Source organism: Mastigoproctus giganteus, chromosome 12, assembly GCF_048544385.1.
Source record: "Mastigoproctus giganteus isolate SK-2022 chromosome 12, ASM4854438v1, whole genome shotgun sequence".
Lineage (NCBI taxonomy): Eukaryota > Metazoa > Arthropoda > Arachnida > Uropygi > Thelyphonidae > Mastigoproctus > Mastigoproctus giganteus.
The window spans coordinates 8755737-8778293 of NC_143586.1; the positions used below are offsets into that span (position 1 = coordinate 8755737).

At 38.6% G+C, this 22557-nt stretch overlaps 1 protein-coding gene across 1 annotated transcript; it reads left to right on the top strand.

Moving 5' to 3' along the window:
* The first annotated feature begins 972 nt into the window (after nt 1-972).
* Nucleotides 973-18845, top strand: LOC150076661 (mitochondrial ribonuclease P protein 1 homolog). Its single transcript, XM_090386597.1, has 3 exons — nt 973-1942; nt 9054-9153; nt 18701-18845. Exons 1-3 carry the CDS (start codon nt 973-975, stop codon nt 18843-18845), a joined length of 1215 nt encoding a protein of 404 aa, XP_090242723.1.
* Nucleotides 18846-22557: the final 3712 nt, after the last annotated feature.

Genomic DNA, 22557 nt, shown 5'->3' on the forward strand with positions numbered 1-22557 from the left:
CATAACCCTTGTGGACAAGATGGAAAAGGCTACCTACCTGAGTGACATAGCGGTGCCGAACACTAGCAATGTCCAGAAAACCCATGAGAAAAAAATTAGGAAGTACACGAAACTGAGACATGAGATGAAGGAGATGTGGCATATGCAAGAAGTGTCAACCACCAGTATGGTACCGAAGACTCTACATAGCAGCAATAGATCTCCCAGAGAACACCTACAAGGAACTCCAGAAAGTCGCAATCCTGAACACCTGTAGTATAGTCAGGGATTTCCTCGACCGACAGTAACACCAGACATTACAATCACCCTGTGTACTTGGTAGCAGTACCCGTCACGGAGTGAAATCCCCCAATCAGGGAGAAATAATATAAGAGCAACAACAATAATAATAATAATGTATTACGAAATTATGAAAATAAGGGGGTGAATATCCCCTTGTATAAGACAATGGCTAGGCCACACCTTGAATACTCTATTCAAGTCTGAAGGCCACATTTAAAGAAGGATATAGCGCTGTTGGTACGAGTACAGAGAAGGGCAACAAGATTAGTGAATGGAACAAGATTAGTAATGCTCTTACGAAGAAAGGCTTAAGTTTTACAAATTACAGTGTCTGGGGACTAGGCACCTGCTAGGTGATCCGATTGAGGTATATAAAGCTTTGAATGGTTTGAGCATGCTCAATGCTGACGCTCAGAATAATTGCTTGAGTGGGCGTAAATTCAAATTGAGGAAAGACAGTTGTAGGATAGATGTGCGGAAGTTTGCCTTTAGCCAGCGGGTGGTTGATTGCTGGAACAAACTTCCATCCTTCGTTGTAGAAAAATATAAAATATAAAAATAATAATAAATAAATAACATATCATCGAGTAGTTCACCGTTGTAGATGTCGCGCATGTTTTTAGTCTTCGTCTGCAATGTGCCACACAAAATGTCTGAAGTTTGAATCGTGAACTAAAAATCTTTATCGGAATGTTGATTAAAAGAATTCCGGATGTATTAAAGTTAAGACGACAGGTTTTATTTTTTAGGAATTATTTTTTGCACAGCTTTCGTCCGGTTGAATATATGTGGCAACTTCATGGGCAAATTCCTTTATTACGTTTTTATTCTGTGTATAAACGTTATTTATTTAACTCCATGTGTGTACTAAATTCGAAGGAATGGCATACTCCCAATTTCAGTTTTTATACTGTTGATTCTTCAGTGCAATATATTGCAGATGTTTCTCAGTTCGAAGAGTTGTTTGATGGGGATGTTGATAAAGAAACCAAAGTAAAACTCATATGTATGGAGTACGAATATGCAAAAATATCTGGTGATAAAGTACCTATCGAGTTAAAAGTAAATGACATGGTAGAATTGTTAGAACTGAATACCGAAACCGAAAGAAAATATTATTTTAGTTTTCTTAGAAAGAGGGAATGTCAAAGGTTATCAGATAAATGTAAGAAGGAACTTCGGCGAAATCAAAGGATGAATGAAAATCGTAGTCCATTACCGAACAATGTTGATTTTAGTAAATATGGTTTATGGAACAATAATATGTTCTTGAGATTAAGCAAACAAGCAATATATAACTTCTACAATTATAGGCTAGCAAATGCAGCACTCTTTGGACAGAAAATTGTGATTGATATGGATTATGATGAATATATGTCTAGGAAGGATTGTAAATATTGCGCCAACCAAATTCAAGAATTAATTTCTTTTAACAGGTCAAACTCTTCCCCATTTGATATACATTTTTGTAATGTAAAATTAGACAGTTTAACTTTACAACACACGAAGAAGTACTTACAGAAAAACTTGGATGAATTTTTCATCAAGTTACATGAAAACAGTTATTTGGACATATTTCCTAGGCATAAAATCGTGTATCTCTCACCACATGCAAATGTTGTATTAGAAGAATATGATCATGATGCACTGTATGTTATAGGTAAGATCACTGTTATAGTATTATTGTCAGTTCTGACAAAATGATGCAAAGCTTAAAAAGCATAAGGCTTTTGAAAGAGTGACATATTTAAAAAAAAATTCTTTTCTCTCATCCATTTCATTCTTTTGGAGGAATTTAAATGAATATTTTATACACTCACAGACTGTGTAATCAGTTTCTGAAGTGCAATTTTTATTTGATAATTATTCTGTTTTTTTCACACACCTGCTACCATTATTAATTTAATGCATGTGGTAAGAGGAACAAATTGTAGTAGTGTATATATTTAGTTATTTATGTGTGTAGGATTCTGTGTGTATATGGAGATATAGCATTTGCATTTCAACATTGTGAGGGCAAAGATTAGTGATTCTGTGAATTTTAATGACATTTGTAAATTTTTTTTTTTCACAACGTATGAGGGTTGTTCAATAAATTATTTACATACCTATGAAGGAAATGAGAAAGAGGTAAAAATCTGTTTTTAATTTTCAATGTAACCCTCCTAAACTTCAATACACTTGTTCCACTTTCTTGGCAATGAGTTTTGGCACCTTATAGCCCTAGTTGCTGATGTGCCATTAAAACCCAAACAACCAACCATCTTGGCAATGAGGAAATACCAGACAAATAAAATTCTTTGTCCTGTTCATCAAACAATGCGGAAACAGCAGACTTCACTTCATTATCATCAGCAAAACGACATCCACATAAGTTTTTCTTCGGGTATTGAAATAGGAAATAGTCACTGGGAGGCACAGATTCGGCTTATAAGGTGGATGGGTAAGTTGTGTAAAGTCATAGTCTCTCAAGGCACAGCACCAGCATGTGATTTGTGCACCGATGCATTGTCCTGAAGAAGCAGCACACCTCTGGGAATTTTTCCACGTCATTTTTCCTTTATGAAATCTTTTAGGTTGTACAGTAGGGATGCATGTGACTCTCCAGTGACTGTCTGCTTGTGTTCCAAGTAGTGAACGTACAAAATTCCTTCAGCATCCCAAAAAGTGGTGGCCACAATCTTGCCAGCTGAAGGCTGTGTCCGAAATTTTTAGAATTGGGGAGAACCCTTGTGCTTCTATTGCATTGATTCTTGCTTGGCTTCAGGATCCCAGTGATGAGCCCATGTTTCATCACCTATAATAATTCTGGAGATATAAGTTTCAGGGGTCCTTTCCATAACTCTGAATTCTCCTCACAATAATGTTCTCTTAACTGCTTCTGCACAAGGTTCAGATATCTGGGGATCCACCTTGCACTGACCTTAGTCGTCCCCAAATGTTCACGGAGAATAGTTATAACTGTTTCATCAGATGTGCCACATTCCCTAGAGCAGCGTTTTCCAAACTTTTTTAGTCGTGGAACACTTTTCATCTCACAATATATTTACGGAATACTGACGAAACACAAGTTTAGCGGGAGGGAAAGAACTGTTTGCTAATATTTTATTACATACGATGCACTGTGCATCAGGAGCATCTTTATTTCCAACACATGTAAGACCTAAATTCAAATAACTGTCATCGTACTTTCGTTTTGGTCTTTTATTAGTTTGTTGTTTTTTCATTTCGGATTTTTGGGGAACAAAAGGCTGCGATTATTCATCCTCACGTTGAAGTGTGACAAAATTGTGTTTTTTCATCGACCACAGTTGCAATACTTAGAAGTACTTGCTTCTCATTTTAAAGTTCCTTTTTTCAACCACAAATCCATGGTCATTTATTTTAATGATAATATTTCGAAGTACTGATAATTATCAAAAAAAATTTATAAAAGGAACTGAGTTTAGTTATGATATCGATTCGCTTCCCTCTATCCTTCAACGCCGTGTACTCAGGCTAAGCCGACCGGGCTAGCCGAGTGGGTAAAGCACCTACCCGGCAACCCAAAGGTCGCGGGTTCGATTCCCGCCTCGGGCTTGGATCAAAGTACTGCAAAAACCTTGGGAGGTGCAATATGGCCATAGAAGCCGATGCGCCAACAACTACCAAATCAAAAAATCACTCAAGCTAAATTGTATACGAATGGCATATTAGATCACTACATTGCCACTTTTTCGTAGATGTCATTACCTCTATGCATAAGCCCACTAAATTAAAGTGTAGTAGTAGTGGCATGTGATGCAAGAAAGCATGTGTATGAGCTTATGCAGCATCAGCCAAAAAAAAAAAAAAAAAAAATCACACCATTTCCTCCAAATGCCTGTCCAGTACTTCCTTAAATTTATTAGCATTAGCATTAGTAGAGGCATTTGATGCAAGAAAGCAAGCTTATGCAGCATCAGCCAAAAAAAAAAAAAAAAAAAAACCACTTCCACTTCACCCCTCTGTTCGTTCGAAATACCTGTCCAGCTGAGCCTTAAACTTATTTAGGCTATCAACTTCCACGACAAGGGATGGAAGTCTGTTCCACCAACCAACCACCCGCTGGCTAAAGGCAAATTTCCGCACGTCTATCCTACATCTGTCTTTCCTCAATTTGAATTTATGCCCTCTCAGGTGGTTATTTTGAGCGAGAGGAAGAATCCCATCAGCATTGAGCATGCTCAAACCATTCAAGGCTTTATACACCTCTATCAGATCACTGCGCAGGTGCCTAGTCTCCAGCCACTGCAATTTGCAGAACTTAAGCCTCTCTTGGTAAGAGGATCCCTTCATTCCCCTCACCAATCTTGTTGCCCTTCTCTGTACACGCTCCAGTAAATTTACATCCTTCCTAAAATGAGGCCTCCAGACCTGTGCGCAGTACTCAAGGCGTGGCCTGACCATTGCCTTATACAGAGGGATAATCACCTTTTCCCTGCTAGCAAAATTCCTATATATCATTGACAAAACCCCATGACCTGCCCTGGCAGCCTGTCTGCATTGCTCAGAAAACTTCGTATCTGACTGCACAATTACTCCCAGGTCTTTTTCATTTTCTACCACCTTAAGTGTAGTACCACACAGTTGGTACGTTTCTCTGGGGTTACTTCTACCCATATGCAGTACTTTGCATTTGTCAAGGTTAAACTTCAGTTGCCACTTCTTAGCCCATCTGCCCAAATTATCTAGATCCTATTGCAGTAGCACACTGCCATTGCTGTCATTAACAACCCTGCCAACCTTTGTATCATCTGCAAACTTCGACATTAAGCCTGATATACATTCATCAGTATCATTGATACAAAACAACAGTGGACCCAACACCAAACCCTGTGGGACTCCTCTAATAACATTAGTCCACGAAGAGCAGCACCCATTGATTACCGCCCTCTGTCTTCTCCCACTTAACCACTCAGAGCTTAATACCATTCTGCTCCAATTTGTACAATAGTTTGTCATGTGCAACAGTGTCAAAACCTTTCCTGAAATCCAAATATATGATATCAAAATTATTTTTTGCATCCAGTTCCTTTGTAACCACATCATAATATCCTATCAAATTTGTCAGACAAGACTTTCCCTTAACAAACCCATGCTGTGTCTGAATTATTGCTGCAGTCTTGTCTAGATGATCCTGCAATGCATCTTTAACCAGTGACTCCATTATTTTACCCGGAACAGAAGTTAAACTAACTGTTCTGTAATTACTCGTGTCACCCTTCAATCCCCCTTTGTGAATTGGGGATACATTTGCACAACTCCAGTCCGTGGGAACCTCCCCTGAGTCCAAGGATGCTCTCGTAATTATGGCTAAGGGTTTGCTTAGTTGCTTTGCCGCCTCCTTTAATATAACTGGATAGATCCCATCCACCCCAGGTGCTTTTCTTATGTTTAACTTCAACAATTTCTCCTCCACTTTGCTCTCAGTTATTATAAAATCATTAAGTATCCTGCTACAATTTGATAACCTTCTGCCATATTCAAACCTTAATAATTCCGCAGTCTATTTGATTATTAGTCTATGCCAGTATTAATAACCAAAACAGAACTAATGTTGAAAACTATAATGATACAAAAGTGGTGTACAGTACAAATATGCAAACTTTATTTATTTTTTTAATTATTAATTACGATTTTTCATTGAACACTTGTTCACATGGCGCCTCCGTAGCCAGGTGGGCAGGAGCAGCAGTGCGTAGCACACGCTTCTTGATTAGACCGGGGTTCAATCCCGTGACCACCAAATACACAGGGTGCGGAAAAGGTCAGGGAATGACCACCGCATATCCCCGGAGCAATATGGCCTTAATTGCTAATGCTCCTGAAAACCAAATAACAAACAACAGTAACTTGTTCACATCTCACGGAACACAGTTTGGGAAATGCTGCCCTCGAGATTTGGTACCCCTTTAAACATCTGTTATTCAGCACAAAGGTTTCCACAGCTTGGTACATTTCTGGAGTAGTCGTTGTCACAGGCCATCCTGGATGTGGATCATCATCGATGGACTCTCTACCCTACGAATTGTTTTCACCTGGCACCGTGAAGGCAAGGCTGTCGAAAGTGGGTAGCATCGCTTATGGGGGGCAGTTCAAAAGGGGCCCAAAATTTTTTTTTGATATTGTTTTCTGATTGCTTAATGCTTATCAGTATTCAACATTTAGAGTGGCAAATTTTATTTTGCTTACTGGCAGCACATAGGAATGCAGTGCTACTGTGTGAAGGCACGCTGTTGCCATACACAGCCACCATCCTTTCATGAATGGCCTTTGGCCCATTTCCTTCTTTGGTGAGAAACTTGATGACTGAAAAATGATCCAATTTCAGCAAAACCATAATTTGATATAGGTGTCTTCCTTTCTGTCACACAACCTAAAAATACAGTAGGATCAAAATAAGTGTGATTCAAGTTGAGATATGCAGGAACATGATAAATCATGAATCATTGAAATATAACTGTGGAAGTACCTTAGATAGATAATTTATTGAATGTCTATCATAAGTAAATAAACTGTAGTATTAAGAGAAAAAATTTAAATTTAATAAAATTAAAATACAAGCGCCCAGTAGAATATCCAAATGGCAAGCGAAGTTGGCTAGTTTATAAAATTTATATTGCTGTTTAAGTATTCTTGTAATTAGCTTGTGAATTTTTTTTTTTTTTTATCTAGTGAGATTCTGATTAATCTTTCGAATGTGATATACCTTCCGAGCAATCCTTGGGGAGGCATGGTGTGATGCAATGATGCACAGGCTCCTAACTCCTCCCACACATTACTTTGATAGGCTGCTGATTACTGGACTTTAATCCAATGGCAAGGGGGGTGGAATAACACACTAACTGAAGAGGTCAGAGCTTCCAATCACTGCTAGGAAAGCAACAGGTAGGAAGGGCTCTTGTTCATCACAACTCCAAATAGTGATTAACAGCTTCACCTTCTCGAATATCCACTTCCAACTCCTTGAATGCTGATTTCCAGGTAATTCTCTAGTTGGGCAAAGATAACTTAAACTCAGTCTTGTGTTATTTATTGCAAATAGAGCTCTTTTGCTTTTGTGCTAATCTTCAGTTAGATTTCTAGACAAGATCACATATCTCTATTAGGGATTACCCAGCCTTTTACTCTCTCTCTCTCTCTCTCTCTCTCTCTCTCTCTCTCTCTCTCTCTTGCTCTTGGCATAAGGACATCACAAATATTGCTTCCTCTGCATCTAAAAAACTGGGTTTCCTCTTTCACTCTTGGTGTTACTTTTCTCTGGAACATCTGGCCACTCTGTACAAATCGCAAATCTGCCACCATGTAATATTGTTCCTATATCTGGGGCATTGCCCCCCAAAACACCTCTCTCGGGCTTCTAGATATCATTCAGAAGAAGGCAGTTAGATTAATTAATGACCCTTCTCTAACAAAGTCTCTATACTCTTTGTCTCATAGATGTTTTGTCTGCTGCATGTCTTTTATAGGTACTTCCATGGGAACTGTTCTTCTGAATTTGCTTTTATAATTCCTATTTTCTCTTCCAAATCAGTCTGATCACATGCTGCAATGAGTCAGCATCCATTTACTGACCAAATTCAAACTTGGAGAACCAACTTTTCTTCTTCCTCATTTATTCCTTCAACTTTCATTATCTGGAATAATCTCCTTTCATTCTTATTTTCTGAAAATTATAAGCTACAGAAATTCAAGTCTAATGTCAACAAGTATCTTCTCTCATCTTCTCAACCTTGAGCCTACAAATGGTACTAAGTACTGTAGGTTCTAATAGCTCTTGTGCTTCGTGTTTTCATAAAAAAAAAAACACTGGTCACTGCTTAGTAGTTCTTTTGTATTTAGATTCTTAATGCTTGAAGAATCAGTGCTGATAATTTGATCAAGAGTATTGCTCTCTCTAACATGCTGGTGTAAAAAACAGTCATCCAATAAATCCTCAAAAGTCTTGCCTTGTGTGAATAACTAAACTGTTTTTACTTTTATTAACCCCAACGTGGCCCATGTATTTGCATTGTTCCATGAACAGCCAGCAGTCATGTGATCCCTGACGCCTTGTTTTATAGGCAGCTGCATATTTCAATAGAAGCAGTGTCAGAATCACGTACAACCCCTGCCTACAGAAACTATTAATGGATTAGTACCATTAGGCCTATGGTACATTCCTATTATCATTTTTGTTTTACCCCTGTTTTATGTCACATCAAACAGATTTTAAGCCTGAGGAGATTCCAAATGAGGAAATCTTTGACAATGAATATCAGAGCAGTATGCACAGATACTATCTTTAAAGCGAAAGGAATCATAGAGTGAATAATTTAGGTAACAAATGAGTTGTGTTTGTGATTCTGTCAGGAAAGAGTGCAGTAAGTGATCACTTTGTTCTATTAGTTTGCTTAATCATTACATTCTAGAGTTAAAGTAAAAGTAGAGGATGGAACATGTATCAATTAAGAAAGTTTTTGATTGTCATATATACATCAAGAATATACCCAGCACCTTTGATATAATGTTGTCTTGTTAGAGAGGCCTGATTATGTAAAGGAGCATACACTACTCAGACTCCCTCCAGTCACCAGTTGGTAGAGTATATGCAGCATTATTATACACCATATACTGTAATCCCAGTGCTGTCATTTGAATAATTATTAGCTACACTATCATAATTAAAATGAATTTATCTAAATGCATTTGTTCTTTCGTATATATATGTTTTTTTTTTTTTTTTTTTTTACTATTTCATTTTATTTTAGGTGGTTATGTTGATCAGTCACAACGAAAACCAATATCTTTAGCAAAGAGTAAGAAGGAAAATATCAGAGCTGTAAAACTGCCATTGGACAAATACCTCTTGTAAGTATACTAGATTGAATAGAAGTAAAGGCTACTTCTTTTTTTTTTTCTTTTTTTTTTCTGTATTATTAGTTGTGCAAATAATGTCAGCAAGCATATACAGCATCCAAAAATAAATAAATATAATAATAATAAAAAAAAAAAAACCTCATCTAACAATTGGTGTAATTCTTCCTTAAATTTATTCCAATATCCACTTGTACAACAGCAGATGAGGTTTGTTCCAACAATAAATTCCTCTTAAAGATGTAAGAAAATAAGTTGAAATCGAATTTTCACAAATCTATCCTGCAACCATCCTTATTCATTTTAAATATTTATTCCATAGTGAGAATAATCAAAATAAAAATACTATTAGTATCAGTAATGGCAAATGATGCAAGAAAGGAAGCTTATTAGCAAAAAAAAAAAAAAAAACATCACCTGCCAATCCTGTCCAATAGTTTATCTAGTTCTTTCTTGAATTTATTCAAACTACCCATTTCCACAATCAACTACTGCCTGGCAGAAGACAAACTTTCGCACATCTATTCTACAACCATCCTTCAATTTAAATTTGTGCCACCTTGTGTGTGTAGGCTGAGCAAGAGGAAGAATGCCATCAGCATTGCCCTCATTGTCTTTGCTGCCTTCATTTTCATCCAACTCATCATCTGTATTGTCACTAGTTCTTTGAATACTCTCCAAAATGTTGGAGTCAATTATCAATTCCTAAAAATTCGTCAAGAACAATTTTTCCATTGATCAAACCTCTCACTTGGAATTCTTACCTAGGTTGCACAAAGTCTTGTAGTAGTTCATCCCTCTCATTGCTGTTAATTGGCTTTTGTGAAACAATTCTTAATTGTTGTTTCCATCACATCTTGACTCCACATTTTCAGCAACTGTGATATGCACATCCTCAAATCTATAACAGAATCTATAGTTTGGTTGGTTTCCATTCTCAGTATAATTTTTTTCAGTATGCACCTTCAGTAGTGCATTTTCAAATTCTTGGTCAAAGCCTTGGTCCTTTGGCTGCAGTTTAGACGAGGTATTCGGAGGGAAGAAAACAAGCTTTGCACTTGTAAGTTTCAAAATTATTGAGTGAAGGTGGGCAGGTAGTTGTTGACAGTCAATGTTATTTTTCTGTTTTCTTTCGTTATCTTTCTATAAAAAAACAAATAACAAACAAACAAACAGTAAACGCTCCTTATCAGAAACTCACAAGACTGATACACTGTGGCTGCCCCCGGGCTCGGTCCTGGGGTCGACCTTATGGAACTTGGTGATGGACGAATTTCTATGCCTTGACCTCGGGGAAGTTCGTTCATAAGCCTTCGCTGATGACCTCATCCTGACGGTGGCTGCAAATTCCAGGACTCAGCTTGAGACCTTGACAAACCACGCACTCCAAATCCTCAAGGACTGGGCAAAAACACACTGCCTGACCATATCACCATCAAAAACAAACTCTCTGCTTCTTAAAGGAACTTTCTGTATCACAAGACCGCCACAGACGGCCACACAAATTGGAAACAAGACTGTAAAGTTGTCGGAGCAACTCAAATATCTTGGCATAGTACTAGAAAGGAACCTCTCTTTCCAAGCTCATCTCAAATACATCAGAACCAAAGTAAGAAACTATACTGCCATGGTTTCTAGGATCTCCCATTGGGACTGGGGTCTTAACAAGCAAACTCTCTCGCTGTATTACAAGGCTATCTTCATTCCTGTGATTACGTATGCAACTGGAGTTTGGTTTAGCAAGGCTATGACTGTAGTAAACAGACGAATCCTGGATTCCACTCAACGCACGGTCCTGCTCTCCATCTGTCGTGCTTGCTGCACTTTGAGTACCCACGTCCTCCAGGTCCTGGTGGGGCCCTCCCTCTCAACCTGGAGGTGGTGAGAACTGGAATGTTGTATCATCTTTCTAAGGGCATGTCTCAGACCTGCTTGGGATTCGAACTGAATCTAACCAACAACCAAAAATTGGAGAAGAGGAGACTTCAAGGACACATGCAGCGGGTATGGCAGGACCGCTGGACAAATTCCACTAAGGGGACATCACCAGGAGATTCATTCCAGATATTAGCAGTCTATCCAAAATTCCCCCAAATGGTTTTCTCCAGGCCTGTACGGCACGTATTTGCTTACTGGCAATGGTGCAGTAAAGGCAAAACTAACAACCTTTGGCCTAGAAGAGGACCCAACGTGCTCCTGTGGGAGAACTGAGGACTGGGATCACTTCATGCACGAGTGCCCCCTCTACAATGACCTCCGCTGTCAGCTTATCACAAATCTGACTTATATACCAAAAGGTTCCACAGGAACTAGTAGTTGTTGGTGACTCTATTGTCAGGGAAATGGAGAACATGGTATCTAAAAAGGATAGGTGGAACAGGACCAGGGTATGTCTGCCAGGGGCAAAGGTTGATGACGTTGAAGAGCGGATATCATCTTTTAAGGGCACAAAAGGTGATATAGTTGTACACATTGGCACTAATGATATTAAGAGTAGGAGACCGGCAGAATTACTTAACAAATACAGGTCACTATTCAAAAAAAGCCGTGAATTAGGGTTGAATTTGAAAGTGTCTGCAATTCTGCCCAGACACGACAGGAGGGAGTATATGATGAGAGCCTTGTCGATCAATTCGGCCCTGGAAAGATTGTGCAAGACTCAAGGGGTAGAATTTTTTTCAGCCTGGTCTGTACTTGTTAACAGGAGACTGCTTCTACAGGGATGGGATACACTTAAATAGAAAGGATGCAGGAATATTTGCTGATGCTATCGAAGCAGTGTTAGGTGGGTCGGAAAACTGCTAGCTTGGGGGAATACAAGGACTAATAGATTAACAGTAGCCACTGACAGAGGTGAAAGTGATTCTTGCACTGCTTCTATTGGAATGAGCAGCAGCCTGGAAAACAAGATGCAGGGTATTTCAGAGACTGCTGGGAGTCATTGTAGTACAAGTAAACACATGGGTTGTGTTAGGGTAGCTAAGAATAGGAACAGGTGCATGTATACTTGCATGTACACTAATGCTAGTATTAGTGTACACACTCTGCTAATATCTGGGATGAATCTCCTGGTGATGTCCCCTTAGTGGTATATAGGAGTTTGGTAAATAAATTTGATGAATTTGAGGTATTGCTCAAAACATCAAAGGCAGACAGATATTGTTTGGATATCAGAGACATGGCATCACACAGATATAAGGAATGTAGAACTGCTATTTGGGGAGTACAATGTGTACAGAAAGGATAGACAGGATAGGAAGGGAGGAGGGGTTATGCTATTAGTTAAGAAACACATAAAATTCAAGGAAGTGAAGCCAGTCAACATCGCTGGACAGTGCAGTGTCGAGTCAGTTTGGTGTAACACAAGCATTGGGAGATCAAAATTGAGAGTAGGAGTGTGCTATAGGCCTAATGACTCTGATGACTATAATAAGAAACTGTAGAGGGAAATAGTGGGCCAGTAAATCAGAGAGTCTTTTAATGAGGGATTTTAATTTCCCAGATATTGACTGGAATTTGTGGGTTGGTCACTCAAACACTATCAAGGCTTTTGTGGATTTATTGGATGATTGTTTTCTACATCAGCATGTTCGGGAGGCAACTAGAGGGAGTAATGCTCTTGATCTGATTATCAGTAGTGATTCTTCATGCATTAAGAATCTGCAGATAAAGGAACCACTAGGTGGCAGTGATCACAGTGTGCTGAAGTGGGATTTACTCAAAGAGGTAACTACCATCACGGGTAAAGCAAAGGGTTTTTGCTTTCGTAAATGCGATACGATGGTCTGAGACAGTATTTAAATTCTATACAGTGGGACCAACTGATGATGTTACCAACAGCAAATTCAAAATGGGAAGCATTCAAAGAACTTATCTTGGAAGCTACTAAGCATTACATACCAACTGAGAAATATTGTTCAAGGTTTAGGCCTAAATAGATGTCAGATGAACTATTGAGACATATGGCAGAAAAGAAAAGTGCATGGGATACATATAAATTAACATGTGATACATAAGTCTACGATAGATATAAGCTGGTCTGTAACCAAGTTACAAAGGAGATTAGGCAAGCGAAGGCAGATTATGAGAAATCCTTGGCAAAGGATGCAAAGAAAAACAGAAAAGAGATTTTTACCTATGTAAACTCTAGAAGGAAAGGGATGATTCAGATTGGTCCACTGGATATTGATGGTTCAACAGTTGAGGATCCTGTTCAGGTGGCTAACAAACTAAACGAGTATTTTGCATCTACATTCACACATGAGGAGTTATTCAGGAAGGGGAATGCCAGAGGTGAAGTAAACTCTGGCAGTGAGCTAGAGGATTTTGTAATAACTGAGAGGAAAGTGGAAAGAGGAAAGATAAAAAAGGCACCCAGGGTGGATGGGATCTATGCAGTTATATTAAATGAGGCAGCAGAGGAAGTAAGCAAACCCTTAGCCATAATTATGAGAGCTTCTTTGGACTCAGGGGAGGTACCCATAGACTGTAAATGTGCAAATGTGACCCCATTTCACAAAGGAAGATCCAAGGCTGACATAAGTAATTATAGACCTGTGAGTTTAACTTCTCTTCCAGGAAAATTAATGGAGGCACTGGTTAAAGAAGCACTGCAGGATCATCTAGACAAGACTTCAGTTATAGCTCGGACACAGCATGGTTTTGTTAAGGGAAAGTCTTGCCTGACCAATTTGATTGGATACTATGATGCAGTCACAAAGGAACTGGATGCAGGGAATAACTTTGATATTATATACTTGGATCTTAGTAAGGCTTTTGATACTGTTGCACATGGAAGACTGCTGCACAAATTGGAGCAGTGTGACATTGGAGGCAAATTGCTGCTAGGGATAAAGGGATGGTTGAGTGGGAGAAGACAGAGAGTAATAATCAATGGACACTGCTCATCGTGGACTAATGTTATTAGTGGAGTCCCTCAGGGTTCAGTGTTGTGTCCATTGTTGTTTTCTGTATTTATAAATTATATTGATGATGGTATATCAAGCTTAATGTCCAAGTTTGCAGACGATACAAAGGTTGACTGGGTTGTTAAGGGCACTACTGACCCTATGCTGCTGCAACAGTATCTGGAAAGGTTGAGCAGATGGGCTGAGAGGTGGCAAATGAAGTTTAACATTGACAAATGTAAAGTACTACATGACAAATGTGAAGTACATAAACTCTGTGGTACTACACTGACAGTGGTAGAGAATGAAAAGGACCTTTGGGTAATTGTGCAGGCAGATATGAAGTTTTCTGAGCAGTGCAGACGGGTTGTAACAGTAGCTTATGGTGTCTTGTCAATGATATACAGGAATTTTTCTAACAGGGATAAGGAAGTGATTATCCCCTAGTATAAGGCAATGTGTAAGGTTAGGCCACACCTTGAGTACTGTATACAGGTCTGGAGGCCTCATTTCAAGAAGGATGTAGAGCTGTTGGAATGAGTACATCGAAGGGCAACAAGATTAGTGAATGGAACAAAGGGTTGCTCTTACGAAGAAAGGCTTAAGTTTTGCAAATTAGTGTCTGGAGACTAGGCATCGGCGAGGTGATCTGATAGAGGTGTATAATTGAATGGTTTGAGTATGCTCGATGCCGATGGGATTCTTCCTCCTGCTTAGAATAATCACCTGAGAGGGCATAAATTCAAATTGAGGAATGACAGATGTAGGATAGATGTGCGGAAATTTGCCTTTAGCCAGCGTGTAGTTAGTTGGTGGAACAGACTTCCATCCCTTGTTGTGGAAGTTGATAGCCTAAATAAATTTAAGGCTCAGCTAGACAGGTATTTCGAACGAACGGAGGGGTGAAATGGGAGTGGTTTTTTTTTTTTTTTTTGGCTGATGCTGCATAAGCTTGCTTTCTTGCATCATATGCCTCTACTAATGCTAATGCTAAAGGTAAAGAAAACCACCTACTGAATATTAAGGAAGAGTATCAAGCTCTCACCAACTATGCACACCAGCTTTTCTTGAGGAGAAGGCAACTAGTCGCAGCAACGTGATAACTCTCTACTAATTGAGCCCTGGGACCCTGATGGTGCAGGAATAAGGCAGCAAAACTTGACCAGCATTACCATCATTGGTGTGAACTACCATACATGCTCCAAAGATGTCACCCACCAAAGATATCTACCAAGTGAAGAACAGCTTGCCCAGGAACCATCACTGGAATGTTTCAAAACCTCTGAATAGAGACAACCTACGAAAGACAAAAGGTTCATATGCTATTGGACTTGACAATAAGACAATCTCCTAGATGAGGACTGACAGCACCAGCGCCGTGCCACTAGATGTCAATTGCTATTCTTGGCCACCTGGCATTCTGAACGGGATGCCCAAACTCGGTTCACTTTAAATCCCCCTTCCCTGGTAGGGAGAGGAGGGGACGGGTTTCTGTCTCCTCCCCCTCCCTGCCAACTCCTTTTTTCTCCTGGTGGGACCAGTCCCCATTGACCTTTCTGGGGTTGCCCTCCCTATCATCCCCATACTTCTATCTGTTCTCCCCTTCTTCAGTCTTTGCCCCTACTCTTAACTGAATATGCGCTTTTTTTTTTTTTTTAGGCCCTTGCCACTGAAAACTTAGGAAATTAGGTGGCAGGGCCTGCCAAAGTACTTACTTCTAAGGCGATCCCTCTATGCCTGACCTGCCTCCTCGGGGGTCTAAGTGTGGGCAATAGGGGTCCCATTAGGGCCCAACGGCTAAAAGGTCAGAGGAACAACACAACATAAACATATACCTTACACTTTTTAAAATCTCTGGCCTTCACAGTGTTCTATGTTTCACAGAGTACACAATACGAAGATGGGGGAACCCCCTGGGGCCGTTGAGCACTTTACACTTTTGTCCTTCCATCAATTAAGAGGTTGTCACTAAACTTCGGAGTTGTTCTCTTGGATTGGAGAAGTACCAATGTATTGCCAATATATAAAGGTGGCTCTAAAAATGAATTGGGTAACTACCAAACAGGTCTGACTTCAGTGGTAGGGAAAATCATGGAGGTAATGATAAAGGTGTTATGGGTTCGTTTAGATTGAAATGGTATTCTGAATGAAACACAGCATGGTTTGTAAAGGGAAAATCATGTTTAACCAACTTAGTTAGCTATTTTTTGACAGAGTCTCTTGTGAACTGGATGTAGGAAATAATTTCCATATTGCATGCTAAGGTTTCAGCAAAGCATCTGAGTCAGTCCTTCGTGAGCTGGAACACATTGGAATCACCAGAAAAACCCGTTGATGGATTGCAGGATGACTGCAAGGTAGAAGGAAGAGGGTTAATAACAGTTATTAACCCTCCTCCCTCTTCAGGTTTGGCTAATGTAAGAAGTGAGATTCCTTAAGGTTTTGGTACTGGGACCAGTATTGTTTTTTGTTTTCTTAAATGATATTGACAAAGGGATAGAAGATGTGAGGTCAAAACTTGCAGATGATATTAAGGTTGGTAGAATAGTTATCGATCAGTGCCAAGCATGGCTTCTTCAGGATGACTTAATCATCAGAGATTATTAGAAAAGTGGAAGCTATCTTTTAATGCAGCAAAACGTCTCACACTTGCAAAACAGCAACCCCAAAATAACCTTACACACTTAGTGTGGTTATAATACAATTAGACATGAAATTCTCTAAGCAAAAAGGAAGGCCCATTGAAAGGAACCCAAATGAGGAAAGACTTTGAATAGAGGGCTGCAGAGATTTGAAGCTAAATTTACTTTCTCTGAGAGAGACAAAAGTAAAACAAACAAGGAATTTATTTGTGAAGCTATTTTTTATGGAAATTTTCCATGTGATTTAAAGGTGATTATGGCTCCAGAACTGGGAGCCATAATCACCTTTATAACACACCTGGTTCAGATATTTCTGGTTCAGACATCTAATGCCACTTTCCTGTAATAAGAAGGGTATTAAATTACTTTCGGTAAGGTAGAATACATCCTTTGTGAGGTTCACGTACATAAGGTAATTTGATAACTGTTTATAGACAGATAACTGTTTGATAACTATTTTAACAGTTATCAAATTTATGAACTATTACTTGTTATGTGTAAGTTTTGTTGTGTTGTAAGTTTTATGTGTAAGTTATAGTTAGTTTTGTTGTTGATCTTCCAATGCCATTTCTATTTTCTACAAAATTCTGAAATTTCACATAAATGATGGGAAAAAAAACAATTTTGCCCTCATTTTGATGTATTCTTTGTTATACAGGGTGTCACATAAGTCGGGAATTATGGGGAAAAATAACTAATTCATATATTTTTATCTTTTCAGTCCTAGACATCTTTGAGTAAGGAAGAACGAGGCCAGATAATTCTTCTCATAGGAAATTGCAGTCAGAGAGAGAGTTTGCTGCAGAATTTAACAGACTGCATCCAGACCATGAACCCATGACACATAGTTATGTTAGCAAACTTGTTGCAAAGTTTAGGGAAATAGGGTCCATTGAGGATAAGCCCCACAGTGGACCTTTGTGAAGGGCCACCAACAGTGACCCGGCAACTGCCATCTCCTTGCTGATTTATGCAAAAGTCTCTTTGAAGATCCTCTCAGATGAGTGTTGTACTGAAGCATTCACTGCATCCTTAAGGTTCACAAATAGCATCCATCTAAACTTCAGATCTTGTAGAAATTATGCAAAGATGATCCAAACTTACAGGCGGAATTTGAATGGGTTAGAAAACAATATAATCAAAATGCAAATGTTGTACATTTGTATTTTGATTATATTTTATTTCACAATTTCGTATCCACAATTCTTGTTTAGTGGTGAAGCTATTTTCTATGGAAATGGTGAGGTAAATCAACAGATCTACTGGTCTCAAAACAACCCTCACTGGTTTACTCCATCGAGGAACAAGAGCTACTCATGATGTAATCGTATGGTGTGGCATGTGGAAAGACTACATCATAGGCTCCTTTTTTTTTTTTTTCAAGAATATGTCACTGCATCCACCTGCTCAATACATATGCTCAATGGGGAAGCATTCCTAGTGTCAAATGAGGATGGAGATTTTCTGACATGATTCCAGCAAGGTGGTGCTCCTGCACATTATAGCATCCATGTATGAGAGTTTCTGCACTAACGTTTCCTTATAATTGCATAGGACATCGCGAGGGCCTGAGTAATAGCCAGCAGAAGCCCTGATCTCACACTGTTCTGTTTTTTTTCCCTCTGGGGTCACTTGAAGGTGTTGATCTATGTGAAGAAAATTCAGTGTTGAACATTTGGGTCAGTACGTTATTGACACATGCAACACCATTACTCTTGACTTCATTTACTGTGTGCTTGCTGACTGAGTATCTTGTCTGGTTTTGTGTATCAGGAACAATGTTGGACATATTGAGCACATTCTGTGAATAAAATGTTTCTATTGTCATTTTTTATTATTCCCAATGATTCCAGACTTATGGGATACCCTGTAGTTAATTTATTCCAGTGATATTAAGAAATTGGAAGGATGTTGTTATTTATATCATTTATAAATGTAAAAACAAATTAGCTGTAATCTGTCTTTTAACATTTTTCTATTATTTCTTTGTAGTTGGGGTTGTGCTTCAAAGTCCTTGACTGTTAATCAGACGCTTCAAGTAATGTTAGAGATGAAGAATACAGGAGACTGGAACAAAGCACTAAAGTTTGTTCCTAAAAGAAAACTTAAAAAAGATATTGAATATGTTGGTTTATAAAAAAACAGTTGTCTTAAAAGTTGTATAAAAAAACAGTTAGGTTTTGATTGAATTCAATAAATGCAAATATAATTACTTTATTTATTCTAAGAAAAGATGATGCCTAAGTTTGGTACCTAAAGTTGGGGTGGGGGAGAGAAATCCATGTCTAAAGAGAATTACATTTCAGCTTTTTTGAAAACACATTAATCACACTGTTTTCCTGAACTAGACAAGTTGAAAACAATTAAATTAACATCTAGTCTTACAGACTCCAGTTCATTTTAATCCATCAGTGGGGACAGTTTGACAAGTGCCCCTCAAAAATAATGTTCCATCATTAATTATTAATAGTTAAATGAGGGAACATTATTTTTTAATAATTGATTAATCAATGTTTAAAAACTTAATTTTTCCTACCTTCCCAAATGTAAAAAAAAAAACCTATCTTATTAAGGTAAACAAAGAACTGCCTTATAAGTAAATTGCATCCATTTTCTGGTCAGTTTGCTTGTTTTGCTGAACAAAGAACCTGAGTTTCCAAAAAGGAAAAGAACCTTGCTATTGTCACCTGAGACCAGTTCAGTCACAGAGTGAAGAAAACCCATAGAATTTCCTCACATCATTGACAGGATTTCAACCTGGGGCTTTTTAACCTGTTGTGGAAGAGGACATTGGTGATAGTCAGTGTCCTACCTGAATGGCACCTTAAATATAGTCAACCTTTTACTGCAATAGTTTTTGAAGTTATTGATTTTTTTTTTTTTACAGTTTTTGAACTGAAATTGTATACTAGAACCCTGTCCGCCCTGCCACCACCTCTTTGAAACTATATGATTTTTGCTTGAAGAATAGCACATAACTGGACAAGTGCCAATACTGCATTTTTAAAATTTCAGGTTACTTTTTTCCCCTCTCCCCCTAGATCAGTAAATATTCACTATCTTACCTTAGTTGTTTTTGAAAGATTTATTATTGTTTTCACATGGTAAAGATGATAACAAAACTTGATATTCTCTCAAAATGGCCATTACTCTACTGGAAGCAACAGATGTAATTTTGAATTTTGCATGCTGAAGTTCAAAAATTCTTGAAGTAAACCTGAAAAATGGAAGTAACTAATAGTACCATATATATATATACAGGGTGATTCACTACCAGTGCGACAAACTTGCAGGAGGTGTAGGGGGTACAAAGACGAATCGGAATCACATAGCATTGCAGGGTCCGAAATGCCTTCATCATGCTGTAGAGGACGTTGAACGGGAGGTAGCGTGAACAGCGATCCCGCTGGAAGTCAGCATTTGCAAACCGTTTCTGTTAAAGAAACCAAGTAGCAAAAGTCCTCCAGAGTGGATAATCCGCAGGCTCCAATGATTGGACGTGTTGCAGATGGTATGAACTCATTTGGTTTGTTGACAGTATCCTCCATACAGTGGATTGGGAAATACCCAATTGTTGGCCTATTGCTCGAGTACTCGTATACGGATTGCCTTATGCAAGACGTAGGACATTCTCATTGTCTGGCGTCCTCGTCGTTCGCTCTCGATTCATGGTACCTCTCGTGAAACAACCAGTCTCACGTAACCTCATCATACGATTAAAATTGTATGATGAGGAGCACGCCTGTGTGGGAAACGTTCCTGGTACAAGCGCAGAGTGGCACACCCATTACAGTCCGCAGCTCCATACGCAAGGTGTATGTCGGCCAGTTCAACGTTTGAATACTCGTCCATCCTACTACCTCAGAAACCCGTTTGCAAATACTGACTTCCAGCGGGATTGCTGTTCACGCGACCTCCCGTTCAACATCCTCTACCGCATGACGAAGGCATTTTGGACCCTGCAATGCTATGTGATTCCGATTCGTCTTTGTATCCCCTACACCTCCTGCAAGTTTGTCGCACTGGTAGTGAATCACCCTGTATACAGTCGAACTTCCCTATAATGAATTCGATAAATCCAGCAAAAAAATTCGTTATAGAGAAATTTCGTTATACAGAGAATATCTTTTTTATTAAAAATTGTTATTTAATTAGAAAATGAAAATGAATCTACATTTATTTTTAATGTATTTTATTTCAAAAACACTTATTTAAATTACGTTTACACAATTTTCGCCGGTAAGTATCACAACTTAAAAAAATTAATTTTCATTTGCACAGTACAATTAAAAAATGTCTGATTCTCAAAGAAAACCTCACATTTGTTCAGAGCATTAAAAACATCAGGAACATTTTCACAAAACTGTAGACCCATACGAACCGTTTTAAAAGCGTTAATCATTTCTTTGCAAGTTGGCTTTTCTACGGGTTGTTCTGTTGCATCTTCAGCGTCATCGTTAATTTCTTCGTGATCACGGTCGCGTCTAACACTTCAGCAGTATTTCATCTTCGTTTGGATGTTCTGTTGTAGTCAGATCTTGATCTACATAAACATAACTATCCAGTGTTATTTCATTTTCGATGTTTCCGGATGATTCTAATAATGTCCAAAAGTTTTTTAGTTGTGAAAGAGGCAATTCATCTTGTTCGTCCAGTTGTTTGACTTCTGTATTCAATGCAATTTTGAATAGTGTATTCAGTGACATCGTTTGTCCAAACTTTTGCCAGTTCAGAGATGCAATCTCTAAGGTTAATTGTAACCTCCAAGTTTCTATTTTTTGTTAACGCATTGACAATCTTCATTATTATTCTCTTTCGATAATGAAATTTAAAATTTTTAATAATGCCTTGGTCCATTGGCTGGAGTTATGTTTGGGTGGTAAAAACAACTTCACACTTTTAAGTTTGGCAGAAATACTGTCAGGATGTGCCGGACAGTTGTCAGTTACCAACACAGTTTTCCTTTTTTCTTTTGTTATACGCCTGTTTGGTTAGTATTAGTAACGGCCGCATGGTGCAAGAAAGCCTATGGCTTATGCTGCACCAGCCAAAAAAAAAAAAAAATAATAAATAACTAAATAATAATAATAAAAAAAAGGAAATTAAACCTATCATCCTATGCGCTTCCCTTACCCGAAAGTATTATCCAGATGACCTTTGAATTTCCCCAAACTGTCGGCCTCTACCACCCATGAAGGCAACTTTTTGAAGTAATTTATAACTCGCTGGCTAAAATAAAACTTCCTGCAGTCCAATCTAAACATTTCCCCCCGTAACTTGAATTTATGTCCCCTAGTTCTAGCATCATTTATAATCTTGAAAAATTCATCCTCATTCATTTTACTGATGACTCTCAGAGCCTTAAACACCTCAATCAAATCTCTAAGGTGTCTAGTTTCCAAACTCTGCAACCCACATGTTCGAAGTCTTTCTTCATAAGGACTCGCTTTTGCGATCTCACCAGGCGAGTTATCTGTCTTTGCACCCTTTCAAGAAGCTCGATGTCTCTCTTTAGGTGCGGCCTCCATACTTGAACACAGTATTCCAAGTGTGGTCTAACATAAGCCTTATATAATGGGATTATCACGTCCCTATGTCTACTTGCAAAAGTTCGATAGATCATCGATAGGACACCATGGGCCTTCCTTGCAACCTGTTTACAATGCTCAGAGAATTTCATGTCTGACCATATAATAACACTCAAGTCCCTTTCCTCCAGTACTGGGTTTAGTTGAACTCCAAGTGAATAAGTTATTTTGGGATTACTGTTTCCCAGGTGTAATACCTTACACTTTGTTGGATTAAAGCATAGCTGCCATTTTTCTGACCAATTGTTAAGGCTATCTAGG